At 35.4% G+C, this 22,526-nt stretch overlaps 1 protein-coding gene and 1 non-coding gene across 4 annotated transcripts in view; one reads left to right on the top strand and one right to left on the bottom strand.

The window, feature by feature from the left end:
* The window catches only part of FNIP1 (folliculin interacting protein 1), a 133,495-nt gene that overhangs the window by 26,912 nt on the left and 84,057 nt on the right, over positions 1–22,526 (bottom strand). For all 3 annotated transcript variants that reach the window (XM_060008903.1, XM_060008904.1, XM_060008905.1), the window contains 2 exons: positions 18,741–18,826; positions 601–747 (listed from right to left, as the gene is read on the bottom strand). In XM_060008903.1, the coding sequence (XP_059864886.1) occupies positions 601–747; positions 18,741–18,826 (233 nt within the window). The remainder of the gene's footprint in view (positions 1–600; positions 748–18,740; positions 18,827–22,526) is intronic.
* Positions 6,857–6,963, top strand: LOC132423831 (U6 spliceosomal RNA). The gene has a single exon (XR_009519133.1). It is a non-coding gene; the product is annotated as a U6 spliceosomal RNA (small nuclear RNA).

Here is a 22,526-nt window from a genome sequence, read left to right as displayed (position 1 = left end):
TTTTCAGTGTTTAAAATACACATATATGAATGAATCAACCAGGAAGTCTATACATATCCAAATTACTGAAAAGGAAAATGAAGGAACGTATTAAGAAAACTTTGTTTACCATCAAAGAGAATAAAAACACCCAAATTACTCATCTAGATTCTAAGAATTTGATGATTAAAAGAAAACAATATGATAAAGTACCACACTAAAAATGTATTATTGGAATCCTGGCACTTCCCTATATATTTTTAAACTTCTTTTCTATAGAATGAAACCGCATTCATGGATACAATTCACGAAAAATGGGAAACCTCACAGAGTTCTGTAAGATGTCAGGAATTTTAATTTAACACACAATTAAAGACATTTTTACTGTTTCTCATTCATAAGGTTCTTTGGTCTTCTTCCATACCCTGTCTTGTAATTATCTTAGTTATCTTTTATAATTCTGTCTTGCTCATTAATAATATGAAATAATTCCAAAGATAATGATTAATTCTTTCACCTTTGTACTTGAACTTGATCACAATCTAGATATCTAGTTATAGTAAACAATAGCTAAGATAGTTAAGGGAAGGAAGGGAGGGAGGGAGGAAGGGCGGGCCATACTGATTTTTGGAAGCATTTTCCATTAGAAAAGTGAACTCCTTCATGAAACGATGGCAAAGCTGGTTCTTTTCTGGAGTCCCCGACATCATTGTAAGCCAGACAGGCTCTCCAATTCGTGGCATTGTGTAAAGATTACAAATTGTTGTTCTAAAAAGAGGAAAATACATTATAAAATTCATAGTTCCCAGAATTACATACTCTTAATAATAATGTTGCCGGCTTGGGTCTTACATCTAGATTATTAAAGCTTTTGAGAAAGACAATGAATCAAGTCTTTCTTTCTTTGTCATCAGCATAGTACCAAGGGAAAGGTTTTATACATGACCTCAAAATGCGTTGGTTCTGGCACTGGCTCCGCCCTCAAAGGCTGTGTGCCTTTGGGTAAATTATTTCCCTGCTTTAAGCATCAGTTTCCCTTACCTATAAAAGGAAAGGACTAGGTAATTTCTAGAACCTTTCCAGTTCTACGTTTCCAAGGTTATAAGCTATACCTAAATATATTGCAAATAATCAACATAGAAAACAAAAATATTAAGTGGGGTAATAGCTTATGTATAATATCCACTCACAACAACAGTTTATCAGCATCATTTTATTGCCTATGCTGAGACTCCTTAGTAAAGTTCTGAAGAATGACGAGGACACTATATATGCATGCTATATGACTCAATTTTCTGAAGTTTTCCCTTGAATCAACACAAAAGAGGATTAATGCAGTTATCACAGTGCTTTTCTGGCTGTCTCCTGCATTTATTTAGATAATAGCTAGTCTTGTGACTTGCACTCTTTACTAACAGCTTTAGAGGATACCTTTAAGATGTCAATTCTTTTCCTTTTACATTAATATCTGTTCAGCAGAGTCCTATACACTCATCACACGAAGCAACTCCTGCAAAGTTGGGGCTTAAGAACCTAGTCGATCTCTTAGAAGCTACAGAATGGTGTCCTACTTTCTACTCTCTAGAATAGTGCTGTCTTACAGAACTTTTAGCAATGATAGGAATGTTCTATACCTGTGCTGTCCAACATGGTAGCCACTAGCCATATGTGATTACTGAATACCTGAAATGTGGCCAGTGTGACTGGGGAATTGGATTTAAAATTTTATTTAGTTGTAATTAAATTAATTTAAATAACCACATGTGGCTAATGGCTACTGTATTAGAGAGTACAGCTCTAGAAAGTTCTCTGAGATCTCCACAAAGCTCTGATACCTACCTCAGTATAATTTTCTAATACCCAGAATTCAAAAAAGGAAAAGAATTCTGTTGCTTGTACAAGTTTTATTAAATCTCAACCCAATATGAACATGATACATTACCATAAATAAAAGTGACAAATACAGGTCACATTAATGAATTTTTAGTAGGGCATAAAATGACTGCTGAGAACTTAAAAATAAATGAATGGAAAAAAATTACAGGTATCTTACAGAGATAAATATGACGAATATAAACTAGCGATATTGAAAATGCTTATTTTTTAAAGACTATTAAAGATGTCCAGATAGGATGGAAAACTGAGCACAAATGTGTATCCCCTTTCAGTTCTAATGCCCCAAATGAACACTACTTAATGATTTAAAAACAAATGAATCACTACAACAAATAGAACTGAAGAGGAACTTTAGTGAAAATTAAAATTACAGATTTAATACAATTCTAGAAGACAAAACACAGAGAAGAATGTTAACTGAAGTACTAGGGTAGAGGAAGATAATGGGTTATGGTGCTCATGGTGGCGGGGGGATGTACAAAGAGGAGCTAATTTACCCCACTGAAGCAAGAAGAGTCTAAGGACTCAAAAGTGCCTGCTAAAAAGGAGGGCAGCAGCTATATAGGACTATAAACTAAGAGACTAATTCAAGGGCCATAAATGGTTGGTGACCCCCCTACCCTCCACCCCATTTTCCCACAGAATAACTAAAGATAGGAGAGCAGATGTAGCAATTGACCATCCCAGAGAAATGACATGCCCAAACCCTCCCTGATATTTGAATCTTTCACAATACACAAACAGATATACAGTAAATCTTGTGATATTAAAATTCCATGGCAGAGGCAGCAAGTATGGGGAAAAATGTTTAAATATGCTCCTTCAGGCTGTGAAAATGAAAAAAAGTTGAGCAACACTGCTCTAAAGTGAGGTTCTCCAATCTGCACTCCCAATCTGTATTTTGGTGCCTCACTCTCACTCTTAATGGGCAACCAAAATATTGATATATAGAGAAAGCCTCCAAGGAAAGAGGGGCACAAACAGAAAGACAGAAACACACACACACAAAATGACTCCAGAGGAAATAGAAAATAATAAAGTCAGAAAAAGAGAAGAAAAACATGAAAGAAAAGAGACATAGAAGATCAATCCAGGAGTGTCAGTTTCTAATAAAATATATTGAAGAGAAAATAGAGGAAAATAAATTATCAGAGAATACAGATAATTTACCAAAGTTGAAAGACAAGATAGTGCTAAAACTATACTGAAAGGCTAAAAGGACCAAGGATCAGGTATGAATTTACAGCAGGAGATAAATATGCTCTACAACTGATAAATCAAGAAACAGCTACACTAGGTATACTATTTAATAATATGGAGGTAAACAACAAAAGGAATATTTAAGAGTTAAAAGAGAATGTTCTTCAGCAGTAAGAATGGGGATGGGAGAGGTAGGACAGGGCTCATTTATTTTTCATTATTAGAACTGTCAGTATATATATTTTTTTGCTTCTTAACCACGTGAATGTACTTTTGAATAAAATAAACTTTTTGATTAAATGAATGAACAAGCTGATCAATTCATTTTCCATGAGTTTCTTCAGCATAATATTGTCTACTACAAGTCTATGTGTCATGGGCCAGTTATATCACTAACATTAGCATAGTGGGTCACTGAGGACATTAGCTTTATAGTGTTTTGCTGTTTAAAAATATGTACCATGGGGCTTCCCTGGTGGCACAGTGGTTGAGAGTCCGCCTGCCGATGCAGGGGACACGGGTTCGTGCCCCAGTCCACGAGGATCCCACATGCCGCGGAGCAGCTGGGCCCATGGGCCGTGGCCGCTGGGCCTGCACGTCCGGAGCCTGTGCTCTGCAGTGGGAGAGGCCACAGCAGTGAGGGGCCCGCATACCGCAAAAAAAAAAAAAGTACCATGACCTTGGAGTGTATCAAGTGCAAAGAAGGCAAAAAAATTAATTACGCAATAGTGCTTCTCACTAGACACAACTCTGTGCTGTCATTAACAATGTAGAAATAATGATGCTTGCTCTCTTCCCCCTTTAATGGTTATTCCCTACCCATGAATGGTAAGAAGGGCAAGTATTTTCAGTCATCTGACCCTTTATTTTTCTTGGTCCGTCCCTACAGAATGGAAGACTCCTTCAGTTGCCAGGAAACTGTTGACATGATTTAGCTTTCACTGATATGCATGAAGTCTAAGTAAAAATCCAAGTACTTCACCTCTGCCAGGCACCAATGCTAACTAAACATACTTTTAACTTCTCTAGGTTTCAGGATTTGCGTCTACACGTCCTTCCTCTTCTCAACTACCCGAAATTCATTAATCATCTGGTTTCAAATAATCACATAGTTTAAAAATTACCTAACTGCTAGATATAAATAAACACTTAATTTAAAAATTAAGTATGACAGCTTCTCATTATTTGCAGTAATGTTCTATAAAGTCAACACAAACACTGAATTAGTGAACTGTGAATCACTGTTCCTGAGAGAAATACAGAGTTACGTTCCTGTGAGTCTCTGATCACAACATTTTTGTCAATCCATCAATACATAATCTTGTTTTATGTGAGTTTTTGTTTAAAGACACTTTAATATTCTGTTAATTTGTTAATAATGAATTCACATCCAACAGCACTATGACTCATGCCTTAACAAAGCTCACCTAACACGTATTTTTCTCTATAAGGCACATCACAACCTTCTTGTACTTAGAAATATTAGACAGAATTTCAACACTATGCTTGTGCACAATTTTTTTTAATTGAAGTATACTTGATTTACAATGTTGTGTTAGTTTCTAGTATACAGCAAAGTGGTTCCATTTTATATATATATATATATATATATATATATATATATATATATATATATATATACTTTTCCATTCTGGCACACAATATTGAATACAGTTTCCTGGGATGTAACAGTAGGACCTTGTTGTTTACCTATTTTTTATATAGTAGTGTGTATCTACTAATCCCAAACTCCGAATTTTATCCCTCCCCTCCCCCTTTCCCCTTTGGTAACCGTAAGTTTGTTTTCTATGTCTGTGTGTTTCTGTTTTGTAAATAAATTCATTTGTGTCATATTTCAGACTCCACATATAAGTGATTATCGCATGGTATTTGTCTTTCTCTTTCTGACTTACTTCACTCAGTATGATAATCTATATTGCATCCATGTTGCTGCAAATGACATTATTTCATTCTTTTTTATGGCTGAGTAGTATTCCATTGTATATATATGTACCACATCTTCTTTATCCATTCATCTGTCAATGGACATTTAGGTGTTTCCACGCCTTGGCTATTGTGAATAGTGCAGCTATGAACATTGGGGTACATGTATCTTTTCAAAATTAGAGTTTTCTCTGGATATGTGCCCAGGATTGGGATTCCTGGATCATATGGCAATTCTGTTTTGACTTTTTCAAAGAAACTTCATACTGTTTTCCATAGTGGGTGCACCAATTTACATTCCACCAACAGTGTAGGAGGGTTCCCTTTTCTCCACATCCTCTCCAGCATTTGTTATTTGTAGACTTTTTAATGATGGCCATTCTGACCAGTGTGAGGTAGTACCTCCATGCCCTTTCGATTTGCATTTCTCTAATAATTAGGGATGTTAAGCATCTTTTCATGTGCCCTTGTCCATCTGTATGTCTTCATTGGAAAAATGTCTTCAAGGGCCAATTTTCATTGCAAAACCACTAACAAGGGGCTTCCCTGGTGGTGCAGTGGTTGAGAGTCCACCTGCCAATGCAGGGGACAGGGGTTCGTGCCCTGGTCCGGGAAGATCCCATATGCCACAGAGCAGCCGGGCCCGTGAGCCATGGCCGCTGAGCCTGCGTGTCCGGAGCCCGTGCTCCGCAACGGGAGAGGCCACAACAGTGAGAGGCCCATGTACCACAAAAAAAAAAAAAACAAAAAAACTAACAAAAAGCAAAAAACACTTAAAAAAAAGTGGCAGTACATAGATCATGACAAGGACACTTGTGTACAGAATGAGAGCTGAAACAAAAAGGCAGAGCACTGTCTTGTTTGACCTCATCCGCAAATGTGTGTCAGGGCACTCAATTTTCACTTCTCTGCATATGTCCACAAACGATCATAAAATCACTGTAAGTATATTTTAGGTTTATAAATAAATTTTAACAAGCAGGTGAATTCACATATACAGAATCCGTAAAAAGTGAGGACCAACTGTACATATTAAAGTACTTCTACAAATAGACTTCTTAAATAAAAACTATAGAAGTTTATAAAGTACTTTTAAAATATTGCAAGGATGCCTAACTAATTTATATAGTCTCTCAGATTTGCACAGTGACTGAAGTAAAATAAACTAATACAAAAAAGGAAGGTATACAATCAGAATATACTTTTACAATGTTGTTTTTTTCTCTTTTTTTTGGCTGTGCGGTGCAGCATGTGGGATCTTTTTACCCTGACCAGGGATCCAACCTGGGCCCTTGTCAGTGAGAGCACAGACTCCTAACCACTGGACCACCAGGGAATTCCCTACAATGATTTTATAACTCATACATGTTGTAAATTCCAGGCAATATTAAAATTTTAAGGCTAGGCCATTCATACTACCTTATATCATAGCAATTACCTCATAGGTATTTAATTCAAAAAATTCATAAATACAAATGCTGGGTATGCCTAACAGCACGATCAGTATTCTACCAGGAACGAGTCTCATGACAATGTTTACTATCCTGGTAACCTCAGCTGGATCTATGATAACAGTGTTTCCTCAGAGCTCAAATACAGACTCTTGGCCTTTTGCCACAAAGCTTGTGACCGCAGAAAAGAAACTAATCCAATAATGTACGACACAGCTCAAAGTGCAAGGGTAAAGACTCAGTGCCTTGTAATACTGCGAAATGTGAAACTCGAAATAATGGTGCAGGACTCTTTTAGGCAAATAAGCAAAAAGGATTGTTCAAAACATATATTTATAATAATTCCAGTCCAAAGTCAACTGAACAACTTGAATTAAACCATGTTCATGCTCACTTCAGCAGCACATATAATAAAATTAGAATGATACAGAGAAGATTAGCATGGCCCCTGCTCAAGCATGACACGTGAATTTGTGAAGCATTCCATATCTTTTTAAAAAAACCACATTCGTACTATCCAAAGCAATCTACAGATTTAATGCAATCCCTAACAAAATTCCAATGGCATTTTTCACAAAAATAGAACAAACAATCCTAAAACTTGTATGGAACCACATAAAACTCTGAATGGTCACAGCAATCTTGAGAAAGAAGAGGCATCATGCATCCTGATTTCAAACTATATTACAAAGCTATAATAATCAAAACAGTATGGTACTGGAATAAAACAGACATATAAATCAATGGAACAGAATAGAGAGCAGAGAAATAAATGCAGGCATACATATGGTCAATTAATTTATGACACAGGAGCCAAGAACATACAATATAGATAGGATAGCCTCTTCAATAAATGGTTCTAGGAAAACTGGACAACCACATGTAAAAAATGACTGGACCCTTATCTTACACCACAAACAAAAATCAACTCAAAATGGATTAAAGACTTGAACACAAGACCTGAAACCATAAAGCTCCTAGAACAAAACAAAGGGGTGAGCTCCTTGACATCCATCCTGGCAATAATTGAAGATAACAAACCTTAACACGTATGCACTTAAGAAGAGAGCAATGACATAACGTAAGGTGTTGGGGAGGAGAGGGACTTGAATGAAAGCAGTCAAAAGGTACTACAGGGCTTCCCTGGTGGTGCAGTGGTTGAGAGTCTGCCTGCCGATGCAGGGGACACGGGTTCGTGCCCTGGTCCGGGAAGATCCCACATGCCGCGGAGCGGCTGGGCCCGTGAGCCATGGCCGCTAAGCCTGTGCGTCCGGAGCCTGTGCTCCCCAACGGGAGAGGCCACAATAGTGAGAGGCCCGCGTACAGCAAAAAAAAAAAAAAAAAAAAAAAAAAGGTACTACAAACTTCCAGTTACAAGATAAATAAATACTGAAGATGTAACATACAAGACAAATATAATTAATACTGCTGTATGTTATATATTAAAGCGGTTAAGAGAGTAAATCCTAAGTTCTCATCGCAAGAAAAATATATTTTTAATTTCTTTAATTTTGTTATCTACAGAAGATGTTGTTCACTAAACTTACTGTTTACTTCCTCATTTCATGATGTATATAAGTCAAATAATTACGCTGTAAACTTATACAGTGTGCTTTATGCCAATTATATCTCAATAAAACTGGGAGAAAAAAATACTGACAGGCAAATACACTATTATACTTAGAAAATTCAGCATTCTCTAGCAGAAAATGACATATCCAGCAGGACGAAAATCACTAACATATAGGTGAGTTTTTTTCAGCTTTACTGAGATATAATTGACATTGATATGGTATTACTTTAAGATGTACAACACAATGACTTGATATATGTATACTTTGTGAAATGATTACCACAGTAAGTTTAGTTTTTACATTCAGCACTTCACGGAGTAACAAAAAAAAATTTTTCTTGTGATGAAAACTTTTAAGATCTACAATTTTAACAACTTTCAAATATACAATACAGGACCAGATGGTTTCACAGGCGAATTCTATCAAACATTTAGAGAAGAGGTAACACCTATCTTTATGAAACTCCAAAAAATCTCAGAGGGGGCTTCCCTGGTGGCGCAGTTGTTGAGAGCCTGCCTGCCGATGCAGGGGACGCGGGTTCGTGCCCCGGTTCGGGAGGATCCCACGTATTGCGGAGCGGGTGGGCCCGTGGGCCGTGGCCGCTGGGCCTGCGCGTCCGGAGCCTGTGCTCTGCAACGGGAGAGGCCGTGGCAGTGAGAGGCCCGTGTACCGCAAAAAAAAAAAAAAAAAAAAAAAAATCTCAGAGGAAGGAACACTCCCAAACTCATTCCATGAGGCCACCATCACCCTGATGCCATAAACCAGAAAAAGGTAACACCAAAAAAGATTACAGGCCAATATCACTAATGAACATAGATGGAAAAATCCTCAACAAAATACTAGCAAACCAAATACAAGAACACATTAAAAGGATCATACACTATGATCAAGTGGGATTTATCCCAAGTATGCAAGAGTTTTTCAATCTCCACAAATCAATCAGTGTGATATACCACATCAACAAATTGAAGAATAAAAACAATATAATCATCTCAATAGATTCAGAAAAAGCTTTTGACAAAACTCAACACCGATTTATGATAAAAACTCTCCAGAAAGTGGGCACAGATGGACCATACCTCAACATAATAAAGGCCATATATGACAAACCTACAGCTAACATCGTACTCAACGGTGAAAAGCTGAAAGCATTTCCTCTAAGATCAGGAACAAGACAAGGATGCTAACTGTTGCCACTTTTATTCAACACAGTTTTGGAAGTCCTAGCCATGGCAATCAGAGAAGAAAAAGAAATAAACGGAATCCAAACTAGAAAAGAAGTAAAACTGTCACTGTCTGCAGATGGCATGATATTACACATAGAAAATCTTAAAGATGCTACCAGAAAACTACCAGAGCTCATCAATGAATTTAGCAAAGCTGCAGGATACAAAATTAATGCACAGAAATCTTTTGCATTCCTATACACTAACAACGAAGATCAGAAAGAGAAATTAAGGAAACAATCCCATTTACCATTGCATCAAAAAGAATAAAATACCTAGGAGTAAACCTACCAGAGAAGACAAAAGACCTGTACTGTGAAAACTATGATACTGACGAAAGAAATCAAAGATGACACAAACAGATGGAAAGGTATACCATGTTCTTGGATTGGAGGAATCAATATTTTCAAAATGACTATACTATCCAAGGCAATCTACAGATTCAATGTAATCCCTATCAAATTACCAGTGACATTTTTCACATGACTAAAACAAAAGATCTTAAAATCTGTATGAAGACATGAAAGATGCTGAATAGGCCAAAGAAAATTTGAGAAAGAGAAACAGAGCTGCAGGAATCAGGCTCCCTGACTTCAGACAATACTACAAAGCTACAGTAATCAAAACAGTATGGTACTGGCACAAAAACAGAAATATAGATCAATGGAACAGAATAGAAAGCCCAGAAATAAACCCATGCACCTATAGTCAATTAATCTATGACAAAGGAGGCAAAACTGTACAATGGAGAAAAGACAGTCTCTTCAATAAATGGTGCCAGGAAAACTGGACAGCTACGTGTAAAAGGATGAAATTAGAACATTATTTAACACTACACACAAAAATAAACTCAAAATGGATGTAAGACCAGACACTATAGAACTCTTAGAGGAAAATATAGGCAGAACACTCTTTGACATAAATCACAGCAATAACTTTTACAATCTGTCCCTAGTAAGAGAAATAAAAACAAAAATAAACAAATGGGACCTAATCAAACTCAAAAACTTTTGCACAGCAAAGGAAGCCATAAACAAAACACAAAGACAACCCACAGAATGGGAGAAAATATTTGCAAATGATGTGACTGACAAGGGATTAATCTCCAAAATTTACAAACAGATCATGCAGCTCAATATCACAAAAAAACAAACAACCCAGTAAAAAAATGGGCAGAAGCCTTGAAGAAGACATACGGATGGCCAAGAGGCACATGAAAAGATGCTCAACATCGCTAATTATTAGAGAAATGCAAATCAAAACTACAATGAGGTATAATCTCACACCAGTCAGAATGGCCATCATCAAAAAGCCTACAAACAATAAATGCTGGAGAGGGTGTGGAGAAAAGGGAACCCTCCTACACTGTTGGTGCAAATGTAAATTGGTGCAGCTATGGAGGTTCCTTAAGAAACTAAAAACAGAGTTATCATATGATCCAACAACCCCACTCCTGGACATATATCTGGAAAAAAACATGGTTCGAAAGGTTACATTCATCCCAATGTCCATCACAGCACTATTTACAATAGTTAAGACATGGAAACAACTTAAATGTCCATCGACAGAGGAATGGATAAAGAAGATGAGGTATATATACACAGTGGAATATTACTCAGTCATAAAAAAGAATGAAATAATGCCATTTGCATCAACATGGATGGACCTGGAGATTATCATACTAAGTGAAGTAAGTCAGACAGAGAAAGACAAGTAGCATATGGTATTGCTTATATGCGGAATCTAAAAAAAAAAAAAAAATATATATATATATATATACACACATACATGAGATAACAAAACTTATTTACAAAACAGAAACAGACTCACAGACTTAGAGAATGAACTGGTTAGCACGGGGTAAGGGTGTGGGGGAAGGACAGAGTGAAAGTTTGGGATTGACATGTACACAGTGCTATATTTAAAACAGATAACCAACAAGGACCTATTCTATAGCACAGGGAACTCTGCTTAATACTCTGTAATAGCCTAAATGGAAGAAGAACCTGAAAAAGAACAGATACATGTATATGTATAACTGAATCACTTTGCTGTTCACCTGAAACTAACACAACATTGTTTTACTCCAATATAAATAAAAAAGAAAAAGAAGATACATGGGAAAGCCCCAAATACTTGGAGATTTTAACAATACATTTGTGCATAAGGGTCAAAGAAGAAATCTCAAGAGAAATTTTAAAATAATTTGAATTAAATTTTCATTCAACTTAACAAAATTTGTGGGATCCAGCAAAAGTAGTGCTTAGAGGGAAATTCATAGCACTGAATGCACAGATTAGGGAAAAAGAAAGATCTGAAAGCAATAATCTAAGCTTTAACTTTAGGAAACTAGAGAAAGATAAGTAACACAAAACTAAAGCAAGTAGGAGAAAAGAAATAAAAATTAGATTAAAAAATCATTGAAATTAAAGACAAAAATCAATGGATAAACAAAAAATCTGGTTCTTTGAAAAGATCAAAGATTCTTTGAAAATTGATAAATTTCTATCCAAGATAACCAAGCAAAAAAGAGAAATGACAAAAATTACTAATATTAGAAATAAAAGAGGGATCCATCACTAATGATCTATGGACATTAAAAGGATAATTAAGAAGTAATATGAACAACTCTGTGCTTGCAAATTTGATGACTTAGATGAACCAGACCAATTCCCTGAAAGACACAAACTACCAAAACTCACACAAGAAGAAATAGATAACCTGAATAGTCCTATATCTATTTTAAAAATTGAATCAATAATCAATAACTCTCAGCAAACCAGGAATAAAGAGGGAACTTCTTTAACTTGATAAAATGTATCTATAAGAAACATAACTTCATACTTAATGGTGAGAAACTTGAAGCTTTCTCACTCAGATCTGGTAAAAGGCAAGGATGAACCTTCTCACCATTGCTTTCCTACATCGTACTAGAAGCCCTTGCTAATGCAACAAGGCAGGAAAAAGAAATAAAAGGTATACAGATTAGGAAGGAAGACATAAATGCCATGATTGCTTATGACTGCTTTATTCAGAAAATCTGAAAGAAGTGACCAAAAAACTCCTGGAATAAAGAGGCAGTTATAGAAGGTTGCAGGATATAAGGTTAATATATAAAAGTCAATTGTGTTCTTATATACCATCAATGAACAGTTCAAATTTGAAATTATAAACACAGTATCATTAATATTAACCAAAAAAAAAGAAATATCTGAAATATTTAGGTATAAATCTTTTAAAAATGTACAAGATCTATAGGAGGAAAATTACAAAACTCTGATTAAAGAAATCAAAGAAGATATAAATAAACAGCAAGCTATTCCATGTTCATGGACAGGAAGTCTTGCTATTGCTAACATGTCAATTTTTCCCAGTTTAATCTACAGATTCAATGCAATCTCAATCAAAATCCCGTAAGTTATTTTGTGGATATCAACAAACTGATTTTAAAGTTTGGAGAGGCAAATGATCCAGAATAGTCAACACAACACTGAAGGAAAAGAACAAACTTGGAGGACTCATATTATCTGACTTGAAGAATTATTATAAAGATGGGGGCTTCCCTGGTGGTGCAGTGGTTAAGAATCCGCCTGCCAATGAAGGGGACACAGGTTTGAGTCCTGATCCAGGAAGATCCCACATGCCGTGGAACAACTAAGCCCATGTGCCACAGCTACCGAGCCTGCACTCTAGAGCCCACAAGCCACAACTGCTGAGCCCATGTGCCACAACTACTGAAGTCCACGCACCTAGAGCCTGTGCTCCGCAACAAGAGAAGCCACTGCAATGAGAAGCCCGTGCACTGCAACAAAGAGTAGCCCCCGCTCTCCACAACTAGAGAAAGCCCACGCACAGCAATGAACACCCAGCATAGACAAAAATAAATAAATTTATATTAAAAAAGAATTATTATAAAGATACAGTAATCAAGACAGTGTGGTACTGCTGAAAGAATAGACAAATAGATCAATGAAACAAAACAGAGAGCTCAAAAATAGAGCCCCAGAAATATACTCAATTGATATTTGATAAAGAAGCAAAAGCAATACATGGAGCAAAGATAGTCTTTTCAACAAATGATGCTGGAACAAGTGGACACTCATATGCAAAAATATGCACCTAGACAAAGACTTTACAGCTTTCACCAAAAAAAAAAAAATCAAAATGGATAATATGCCTAAATGTAAATGCAAAATCATAAAACTTCTAGAGTATAACATGTGAAAAATCTTAATGATCTTGTGTTTGGTAATGAATTTTTAGATAAAACACCAAAGGCACTATTCAGGGAAAAACAGAAATTGTTAAGTTGGACTTCATTAAAATTTAAAACTCTGCTCTGTGAAAATATTACAAGAATTAAAAGACAAGCCACAGACTAGGAGAAAGTATTTGCAAAACACGTATCTGATAAAGGATTGATATCCAAAATACACAAAAAAACCTAAAAACTGAACAATAATAAAAGCAACAAACCAAGTTAAAAATGGACGAAAGATTGAACAGATATCTCACCCAAAAAGATATATAGATTGCAAATAAGTATTTGAAAAGAAGCTCAACCTCATATGTCATTAGGAAACTGCAAATTAAAACAATGAAATACACATCTATTAGTACGGTTAAAAAAAAAAACAAAACCTGACATATCAAATGCTGACAAGGATATGGAACAACAGTAACTCTAATTAACTGCTAGTGGGAATGCAAAATGATACAGTCACTTTAGAAGACAGTTGGCAGTTTCTTACAAATCCAAACACAGTCTTCTGTGAACATCTAGCAATTATGCTCCTAGGTACTGACTCAGTTGAACGGAAAACTTAAGTCTATACAAAACCCCGCACATGAATGTTTAGAGAAACGTTATTTATAATCACCAAAAACTAGCAATCAAGAAGATCACCAAAAACTAGCAATCAAGAAGATGTCCTTCAATTGAGGTGAATGGAGAAACTGCGGTACATCCACACAGTGGGATATTACACAGTGAATTTTTTTATATAAATGAGCCATAAGCGACAAAAAAGACATAGAAGAATCTTAACTGCATATAGCTAAGTCAAAGAACCAGTCTAAAAGGGCTACATACTATATATGATTTCCAGAATATGACATTCTGAAACAGGCAAAATTATAGACAGAGATCAGTAGCCAATGGGTTTGGTGGGAAGGGAGAAAGAAAAGATAGGTGAAGCATAGGCGACTTTCAGAGTGGTGAAACTACTCTGTCTGATACTGTAATAGTGAAACATGACATTATGCATTTTTCAAAACGCATCCAACTGTACAATACAAAGAATGGAACTCAATGCAGACTACGGATTTTAGTTAATAATAATGTATCAATATTGGTTCATTAATTGTAACAAATATACCACACTAATGAAATATGGTAATAATCAGTGAAACTATGGGTAGTGGGGAGAGAGCTATATGCAAAAACTTTCTGAACTGTTAGCTCAATTATTCTGTAACTCTGACACTGTTAGAATTAAGTCTATTAATTACATGTGTATATACACATATATATCTACATATGTACATACACATATATATGTGAAATTAAGCTATTTACACTCTTAATTAATAATACAGAGTGGCCAAGAAATAGAGGATATAACAGATAGCCACGTCTCCAAATCTACCATTTTGTTCATGGTTTGTTTTGTTGTTTTTCATTCCCATTCCCAACACTCCAGAAGAGGGTTCATTATTCAGCCTGTATTGGGCTTGCTCCAAAGATACAAACATGGATAGTTTCAGAAAATGGAAGAGAATCAGACTGAATTTACAGACTAAAAGAGAATTGGGTCTAGATTAGTGGATATATATCACCAACCCCTAAAACAGACGTTTAAATTTTAATAATGCTCAGTGGCCAGGACGCTACAAAATTATACGATATATGGGTTAATACAACTGGCAGAGATAGAGCTTATGGCAAACTAGAGAGAGCTTGTCTGGCTTAAACGCCTAAAGGTTCAAATGTTTGTAAAAAACAAGGAGGCCAAGTAAAATGTGTGCTGGCTGGAGTTCTCTCACCTACCTGTTAACCTGGTCTCAGTAACTTTATTCAACATAGATAAAATAGAAAAGCATTTATGTTGAGCCTAATGTGTCCCTCTTTTTCTTTAACTGTAGAACACTTACTGAAATATCAAATCTATTGATAGAAAATTTATCCAATGCAGCCTAAATCATTAACATTTGCTTTAAGCAACTCAGTATAATTTACCTCTTGAATCATACAAAAAGTATCTTTAAATTAATTTTTAAAAATACACCTTGGAGGGTCTTCCCTGGTGGCACGGTAGTTGAGAGTCCACCTGCCATTGCAGGGGACACGGGTTCATGCCCCGGTCCGGGAAGATCCCACATGCCGCGGGGCGGCTGGGCCCGTGAGCCATGGCCGCTGAGCCTGCACGTCCAGAGCCTGTGCTCCACAACAGGAGAGGCCGCAACAGGGAGAGGCCCGCGTACCGCAAAAAAACACAAAAAAACAAAACAAAACAAAAAAATACACCTTGGGACGTCCCTGGTGGTCCAGTGGTTAAGACTCCATGCTTCCAATGCAGGGGGCGTGGGTTTGATTCCTGGTCGGGGAACTAAGATCCCACATGCGCAGGGTGCGGCCAAAAAACAAAACACCTCAAAGAAATTCTCATTTTAAGCAAACATCCTGACATAAAATTATTTATATAATCGTATGTTCATAAAACGATCAAATTTTGAGCTTTCACATGAAAGCTTTTAGAAACATACAAAGAGGTCTACATGAATTGAGAAGTTATGAAGATAATACAGACAGCCAAGCAAAGTCAGCTCATTAAATTTGTTTGAAATTCCGTCTAGAAATATTGAGGGAATGTACTTCATTTCCTCTATACTTCATCTATAAGAAACATTTATGTATATAAAACTTGATTTAATCATGAATGGCACCAGAAATGTAATAACCTGAATTCTTAAGGTATGAACAAATGAAATTATGAATAACTTCACACATAATTCATATATAGAGTGAAGATGCCAATGAACTAAAGAAACAGACGGATTAAAAATACTATATTACTAAACTAGTATTGAGTGTTTATAGTTTTAACGCTGTAAGATGAAAAAGTTATAGAGATTTGTTGCACAATGTGAATGTATTTAACATTGCTGAGCTGTACACTTAAAAATGGTTAAATGTTAAATTTAATGTTGTTTTACTTTTACCACAATAAAAAAATTTTTTTAAATACTGTATTGTTTGTTAGCATGCTTCATTTGATAACTTATGAAAGGCCTAAAATGAATATGTTAACAAAAATATATGGCAGAAAATATTAGCTCTAACATAATTTTCACCAGTACAAATTACTTGCAAGACAAAAAAAGAAATAATAAAGCCTGAAATTTAATTCTCTAATGTGTTTTTCTGTACATTTCCTCTAACCACTGTGTTTACTGCACAAGAAAGATTTAAAAACTCACGTTTAACGTCTTTTATCCTAAAAATTATGGTGAATAACAGATGACTAGAAAATCTTCTCCTCCTCAATAACTGAATCCAGCCAATGAATATTATGCAACAGTCATAAAGCAAACTTTTTCTTTTTTTTAAATTTTTTACAAAACTTTTTGGCCACGTCGTGCGACTTGCAGGATCTTAGTTCCCCAACCAGGGATCGAACCCGCACCCTCAGCAATGAAAGCTTAGAGTCCTAACCACTTGACCATCAGGGAATTGCCAAGTAAACATTTTCAATTGAAATAAATTAAAAACATGATTAAATATTCCATATTAATTTAGGTTATTTTTACCATACAATTGCTATTTAATGCTTACCTATAATTCTATCTCAAAAATCATACAGAACACTTCTATAAAACATACCTTTTATTTAGGAAACTAAGTTATTTTATCATAAATTCAAAGATTCTAGAATATGGCTGAGGCAATGAAATCTCTCCTTTTGAGAGAGGTTTAAAAAACCAGATTTACTTTCACTGTGGTTTAACACAAAAAGAGAAAAATGAAGAATAAAAAAGGATCAAAGTTGAAAATAAACATGAGTTCTCTCTTATTGTCAAATTTACTAAATACACGACTCCTTAGTCATTTCCATTTAAAAAAAAAAAAGTATATTACATGACATGCCTACAGTTTCACAATAGCAATCCTGCAATATCACAGGCTAAAATAGGCTTTCACTTCAAAATGTAACAGTTCATATTTAAGCAAACAATTCAGAAGACCCCTAACCCAATAAGGGACCATACAACACAAGCCAATGAATACAAGTGAGGTACATGGACTACTGGTGATAATAAACCTTATGTGTACACAGATACATATTTTTAATTTTAATTATTATGCATTCATTTTTACAGCTTGCTTATTACAGCAAAGAAGGGTGATTCCCCATCTAGGGTAATGATGCACACATTCTGAAATACACTTATTTAGGTATAAAATAGGGTCAATTTAAAGAGAAACATCAAATTAAAATGGCATAGATGATATGCAGATTTGGCAATACTGTGAAGTTGAGCTGTGAATGACTTTTAAGAAGCACTGCTGTAGGTTATATTTGTCACAGAAAACAGCAGTCACATTAATGTTGGGTCTTCTGCTAAGTACTTTACATACATTATCTCATTCTATCTTTACAACAATCTATTAGATTATTACTAAATTGAATTCACAGGTATTACATTAGAAAACTAAGGGTCAAAAATGCTAACAAATCAAAGGCAGAGCCAGGGTTAGCCCACAGGTCTGTCTGTCAGGTACTAAAGTCTGAGTTCTTGGGCTAAGTGTTATACTATTTCTCCAGTCTAAAGGAGGAAAGACTGAGAGGATGAGAGGATGAAGTAAAACTGAAATGAATCTCTTTGAGACAGAAACACATCAGTCATTTAGCGTGATTCCCAACATAAGTTCATATGTAATATGTTTCCTTGCCATAATTAGAGTGCAGTTACAGCACTTGCTAGAGCTTCAGGCTCCAAGCTTTTTTGTGTCAGAAAATACTGCTAGAGAAAGGATTAAGCAACAGAGTAATATGGAACATCAAGTTCATATTCCCTGTATCCGTGTATCTTTGTATTCCACGTATCTAAGAACATGTGATTACCATCACTGGTTAAATAACACTTAACCAGTCCCTACATCTAGGAGCCCAACAAAGGACAAAGCACATTTCTGCTAAAACAAGGGTCTCTTCTGGTCATATCTGCTTGTCTAGTGGTCCAGTGCTAGAAACCACACCACTGACTCCTCCCACGTGTGCTTGAATTCGAAGCACTTTTATATTTAATAACAAAGGAGTCAATGGCCCACTGAATTACACCCTCATTTGACTATGGGACAGAGAAATTTAAAGAATTAAATTTTATTAGAATAAGTTAAAAAAATAAATAAATTTTCCAGTGTACACTGCGAAACAATTCTATATTATGAAAAGCTGGAGAATAGGTACCTGAATTCATTTAGGGCATCAACTATTCGATTATATGCCAAACTCCTCTGACTGGCATCAGCTGATCTCCGGCTCATTTTCATAGCCTTGAAAGCAATCAAATAGTTAATTCTTACACTGATCATGGGCAAAATATGGGGGGAAAAAAAGTAAAAGACAAAGTCACATATTTCCACAACATTCTACCCATCATTCTTAACTAGATATACATAAAGAAGGCACACATATTTCTAGTGGCTTTCTTTTATTTTATTTTTTTTGCACCTTTGGTCATTTAATGAGTATAATAAAATTCAAATTCCTCCAATGGTAAGCCTCTTACTTAACTGTCAAACCACAGAATGTCAACACACAACGAGGATGATGTTGACAGTTTCTGGGTTACATAAAACTTTTTTCTCCCAAACAGATCATAAAATGATAAGTCAGTAACAACAGCTCCTGGGTTTCACTAATATTTCATAAACAATGGTTCTGTTAACTAAATCCTTTTTTAAAATCTAAAATATAAAGATGCTACTGAAAGATGTATCAAGTTATTAGTAATATCTGCTTTCTTAAAAACATATTTAGCCAAAGTTGATAAGTCCTGCTTTAGGTAGACAAAAAGGGGATCAGGATTAGAATATGGATATCAGAAAGAACTTTGAAATTTTTAAAACTTTTTCAAAAATACGTAATTATGCATTACTTATGTAATTACACATTATTTTTAAAATGTTTAAACATATATTTAAGAAAATGTTAGACTACTTCAGGCCAGAATCATTCACGTTCATCCAAAAGCTTCAATAGGGTAAAAGTGACAGTTAACTTTATGTTTTCACTAACTGCTGAGAGACTCCCAATTTATAAAGAAATATTCTTTAGCTAGAATCGAGCAGTATTCTTCCTTAATTTTACCAACAATAAAAAATTTTACATTATAGATCTCAAAAGGTAGCGCAGACTTTGAAATAATTCCCACAGTGCTCAGAAACAGCATCCATAGATTTTCATTAAAAAAATAAGTAAGTGATAGTTTGAAAACTGGCCCGAGAACATAACTTATTTGGATGGTTCAGTGTTTACTACATTCTATGATTAATTACCAACTACAGAACGTTCTAAACTAAGTCCTATTCATTTATATGAAAGTATTCACTCAGCTTTATCTTTCAGTTTTATTAAGAAATAAGATGTTAAACTTGAACAAACATCCACACAACTCTAAGTACTGCAATGTGCACTTTCGGTATAGAATGAACAAAACATTAAAACATTTAAAAAGTAATGTTTAATGAGTTCTATAGTGCCTGAATATTTCAAGTTTTATACAAAGTTTAAACACTTCTGCAAGTAACTGAAATGTCAGTTCAACCACAGCTTAATATTCCATGTATTGACTTTGGCAACAACAGACTACAAAAAGAGACTGCAGCAAACTGTAGAAAATGTCACCAGTGCTGAACTTCTGAAAAAGTAAATGAAAATGTACTTTACTCATCTGCTCAGTAAAAACGTACTGCTAATAATCTATTTGTCTTTAACAGATTTAATGTAAATAACTAATATAGTGTCTTCTCTAGAGGCAGATGATCCTCAGACACTAATGAGTTACTGAAATGCATCCTCTGCTTTCTAGAACATTCTAATTGGTCTCGCATCTCTACTCTCTTTTACTAGTCTCTTTTAAACATACTGCCAAAATAATGTTCCTATAGTACAATTTGAAGACAGCCTAACAAAGTCAAAAATTCTGGCAAGCATTCTAGACTCTCTGTGATCTGGTCACCATTAGCTCTGCCAGCCATATCACTCACTACTCCTCTTTGTATCTTTTCCTTTCTGCATATTGTCACAGGGATTAAGAACTTTAGTTACACCCACTGATAGTTCAACTTATAGGAATCTCTTATAAAATATAATCTGGAAAATTCACCAAGATGTTAACTGCAATGTAGCTATAACTGTGAAAAAGCAGAAATGACCTAATAAAAGAGTTATTTAAATGGAGGAAAGCCACTAAAATATATTCAAGAACCATTTAAAATGAGAAATGTGTATGTTAACAATGATGAATTTTTCAAAATGGGCACATAATTAAAACAGCATGAACACAGCACAGTCCCAATCAAGTAAAAGTACAATACACATAGAAAAGGCCTGGGTAAGACTTTCAGCAAAATGTTAATGAGTTATCCTTGGGCGACAAGGATATCAATTTTTCTTGTTATTCTGCAATATCCATTTTTCAAAACTTTGTTTAAAAAATCCTACACATCCTTTAAGATACAGTTCAAATGAAACATCTTCCCAGTAGGAAGTCATTTTTCTTCCCTATGAACTCCTAAAAAACTTTGATTTTCCTTCTTTTTTAGTTATCTTTATGTTCTATCATATATTCACAATTTTCTTACGTTACATCAATTTATTACATGCACTATCAGCAGCATTTGACACAACTGATCACTCCTAACTTCTTAAACTACTTTCTTCACCTGGCTCACCCCTAAAAGTACTCTCTCTTGTTTTTCCTCCTATTTGAATGGCCAATCCTCAGTCTCCCCTGCTGGTTCTCAATTCCTCAAATTTTAACTACTGAAACGCTCTACAAATCAGGCCTAGGATCTCCTCTCCTCTCTTCTCTCTCTCAATCAGTTTCTTGGCTAAAAATACCATATATACACTGGTGACTGTCCAGCCTGGACCTTTCCCCTAAACTCTAGACTCACAACAACTTGGATGTACAGGAGGCACTGCAAACAAACTGCTGATCTTCCTCCACCAAACCTGTTCCATTTGTAGTCTTCCCATTTTAGTACTGGCAATTCCATCCTTCTTACTGCTCAAAAGAAAAATCCCAAGTCAACCTCTATTATTCTTTGTCTTAACCCCAATTCGGTCCATCAGCTAATCTCCTTAGCTCTATTTTCAAAAATATCCAGAATCCAACCACTTGTCACCAATTCCATCACGAAAGTGCTTTAAGTATCCACCATCTCTCACCTGAATTACTTCAACAGCTTTGTAACTGATCCCAAAGCATCCACCTTTGGCCCTGAAATCTATTCTCCATCAGCAGTAAGAGTGATTCTCATGAATAATGTCATTTCCCTACTCAAAACACTCCAATGGTTTCCCATCTTTCTTAAGAGTAAATGCCAATGCTCATACCATGGTATCCTATAAATTCCTACATGATCTGGTCCTATTTCTAACTTAGCCACTTTGGCATCCTTACTCCTCCTTGCTGATGCTCAAGCATCAGGCTTACTCCTTTGCCCCTCTTGGAGCATTCTTCTCTCAGATGGTTATAGCTGACTTCCTCCATATCTCTGGACCATATGTCATTTTATCAGGAGCTTTCTTGACTATCTTATAAAAATTTGTAATCCTTCTATCCAGCATTCCTTAAAAAGCTTTCTCTGTTTTATTTTTCTCCATAGCACTTATTACCATCTAAAATCTTATATATTCATTTGTTTATTTTCTATGCCATGAGGTCAGGAGTGTTGCTTTTTTTCACATCTTATCCTCAGTTGCTAGAATAGTGCCTGCCACATTATAGGCCCTCAAATACTTATTTATTGAATGGATAAATGACCTTACAACTTTTTTTTAGGTAGTAGGCTTCTTAAAAGGAGCTGAAGTCTACTTTGCATCTCTCAGATCACTTTGTAGGGTACCTGCACAGATTCTGTTAATTTTTCTGCCAAATGAATAAACACAATGCTTAAGCAAGAGAATAAGATTCAAAGGAAAATAAAATAAAAAATATAAATAAACCATAAACATAACTATGCT

This window comes from Delphinus delphis, chromosome 3 (assembly GCF_949987515.2).
Source record: "Delphinus delphis chromosome 3, mDelDel1.2, whole genome shotgun sequence".
Lineage (NCBI taxonomy): Eukaryota > Metazoa > Chordata > Mammalia > Artiodactyla > Delphinidae > Delphinus > Delphinus delphis.
This window is presented reverse-complemented; position numbering and strand designations above follow the sequence as displayed.